General features: G+C 30.7%; 1 protein-coding gene and 1 long non-coding RNA gene across 2 annotated transcripts in view; both read left to right on the top strand.

Annotated features, from left to right (window-relative positions):
• Positions 1–368: 368 nt before the first annotated feature.
• Positions 369–2,503, top strand: part of LOC111084259 (gamma-2-syntrophin-like) — a gene marked incomplete at its 3' end in the record, with an annotated part of 4,096 nt that continues 1,961 nt past the window's right edge. The window contains exons 1-3 of the mRNA XM_022381022.1: positions 369–378; positions 941–1,102; positions 1,262–1,318. Coding sequence (XP_022236730.1) covers positions 959–1,102; positions 1,262–1,318 — 201 coding nt within the window. The remainder of the gene's footprint in view (positions 379–940; positions 1,103–1,261; positions 1,319–2,503) is intronic.
• LOC111084260 overlaps positions 2,261–2,503 on the top strand; it is a 1,385-nt gene continuing 1,142 nt past the window's right edge. Inside the window, exon 1 of the long non-coding RNA XR_002609466.1 lies at positions 2,261–2,302. This is a non-coding gene — a long non-coding RNA (uncharacterized LOC111084260). The remainder of the gene's footprint in view (positions 2,303–2,503) is intronic.

Raw genomic sequence — 2,503 nt, 5'->3', positions numbered from 1 at the left:
CATTAAGGTCATATAGATGTACCAGAAAGATACATGAAGGTTATATAGATGTATGTGAAAGACACATTAAGGTTATATAGATGTACGTGAAAGACACATTAAGGTTATATAGATGTACGTGAAAGATACATTAAGGTTATATAGATGTACATGAAAGACACATTAAGGTTATATCTTTAATTTATTTTACATCAGATTATACAGTAAACTATGGAGAAAAAGTACGTTTTTTACTGAATTTTGTCAGAAATGTGTACTTCATATCTCTAACACATAAAGCTTTTAACAGTTATTTTTATAAAATAATTTATCACTCAGTTTTTGTAGCATTGTACTTTATTATGTTTGTGTGAACTACATTATAAAAAAGATGTCTGAGTATGCCAGGCCTAGAATAGCCAAGCGATGAAACAGTAGTATATCACATCTGTTTTGTTTATTACGTGTTGTTAGCAGTTTTACTAATGTCAAATCGTGTTATACGTATACAAAGCTAAATCTAGATGAAATATTTATCACACAAAGCTGTTGTTGAAGTGTATAATTAAACCATACTAATTAATGAGAGTGTATAAGACAGAAAGGCTACAGTTAATTTAATTTGTCAATATTTAATATCTGTAAGTAGAATGTGGACTTAAAATACACAAATGTAAAGGATTTTTTCATGGTGTAATAAGTTTCTTTTATCTAAATAGAAACATATTATTACACGTTAAAAAAGACTGTTAAACTTGTGTATTTTATTGAAATTTACCTATTATTTTGACTGGGAATTTGTTTTAGTAGGAATGCACATTTTAAGCCTTGCTAGCTGTTTTGTCTGAAGCCACAAGAAAAAAAAAGTCCGAGATAATTTATATTTTTGTTTTCTCTGTTTAAAAGTTAGAAAAACAAAGAATTAATTTTGATCTCTGTTGTAATTTACCCTTAACCTTAGAACGAGAAGAAAGTTGGGATGGCTATGGTGAGTGATGGTAAAAGTCGACCACATCCAATACGATTAAAACTCTCAGGAAATACATTGGTTCTTCAAAAAGAAGAAATTATTGATTCTCCTAATTCCAAGAGCCAGAAAGTGGAACCTCCTAAAGATTCTAGTGTATGGTTTTTCTCTTATTTTATTTTATTTTACAGGTATGTGAGTTTTTGAGATTTTTATTTTCTGTTGTACTCAGTATATTACATAATGTTCTCTGAAACTAAATTCTGTTAAGTTTGGCACACTTAAGCTCCCAAATTTCATGTTTTTCACTTGTAGGAGAGGGTAGTAACCCTAGGTCGACAGAAGGTTGGAGGCTTAGGACTTAGCATCAAGGCAAGTTACACAAACAATCTGTACATTTTTAATGTAGATGTATTAGTAGTATATCATAGATGTTTAAATAACACCTGTAGGTTTTTGAACAGTTAATAAGTTAACTTCAACATTTGTTTTGTGAGCACTCTGTTTACCAAGTTTGTTTAGGAGTCACTAACTGAAGAAACGTTAATGGTTCTGGATGTTGGAGTGAAGCTTAGAAGTGATGGGAATCATATTTCATATTTCCCTGAGAAATATATTTTTATCAGCCAGTTTTGAAAAAGATTTTTACGTACTTACAGGATGTAAACAAGATGAAGATTCATCATCAGAAAACTTCATACCGCTCTTAATAGATGATCTTTCATGAATATGTTTTGTGAGGTCTCTTACTGCAGAGGTCAGATGTTGTCTAGTGGTCAGTGTGCCAAGCCACAGACCATAACATCCAAAGATTTCATTTTCAGCTACGGTTCAATTATTTGGCTAGAAGTTGGGTAAAGCCCTTGTGGATACAAGTGCTACCAACTGGCCTAGTTGGTAATTTAAAATTAGAGATGGTAGTACCTTAAACCTAAGGGATTTTTGACATGGTCAGTTAGACAATGTGTTGTATACAGTCCATTTAGGTTGAAAATACAAATAAAAATGATCTCCTTTGTCTTAGCTTATTGAAATGTAAGCACCTTCATTGTTGAGTGAAAATGATTTAAATAATCTATAAGGAATACCTGAACCAGACTTTTCTGTGAGAATGTTAGCTAAAGATATGTTTATCATTTTGAACAGTAACATAAATAACAAAGTATAGAATATATTTATTTTATATTCCATTTTATAATCTTATTCAAAGGATGATGTCTGTTGTAGCTGTAGGTGTTGTTTGATTTAAAATACTACATCTGTTGTAGCTGTAGGTATTGTTTGATTTAAAATACTACATCTGTTGTAGCTGTAGGTATTGTTTGATTTAAAATACTACATCTGTTGTAGCTGTAGGTATTGTTTGATTTAAAATACTTACATCTGTTATAGCTGTAGGTGTTTGATATAAAATACTACATCTGTTGTAGCTGTAGGTATTGTTTGATTTAAAATACTGCGTCTGTTGTAGCTGTAGGTATTGTTTGATTTAAAATACTACATCTGTTGTAGCTGTAGGTATTGTTTGATTTAAAATACTACATCTGTTGTAGCTGT

This window comes from Limulus polyphemus, unplaced genomic scaffold, assembly GCF_000517525.1.
Source record: "Limulus polyphemus unplaced genomic scaffold, Limulus_polyphemus-2.1.2 Scaffold15383, whole genome shotgun sequence".
In the NCBI taxonomy this organism is placed as follows: Eukaryota; Metazoa; Arthropoda; class Merostomata; order Xiphosura; family Limulidae; genus Limulus; species Limulus polyphemus.
The sequence above is the reverse complement of the archived record's forward strand: the minus strand, read 5'-3'. Positions and strand labels throughout refer to the sequence as shown.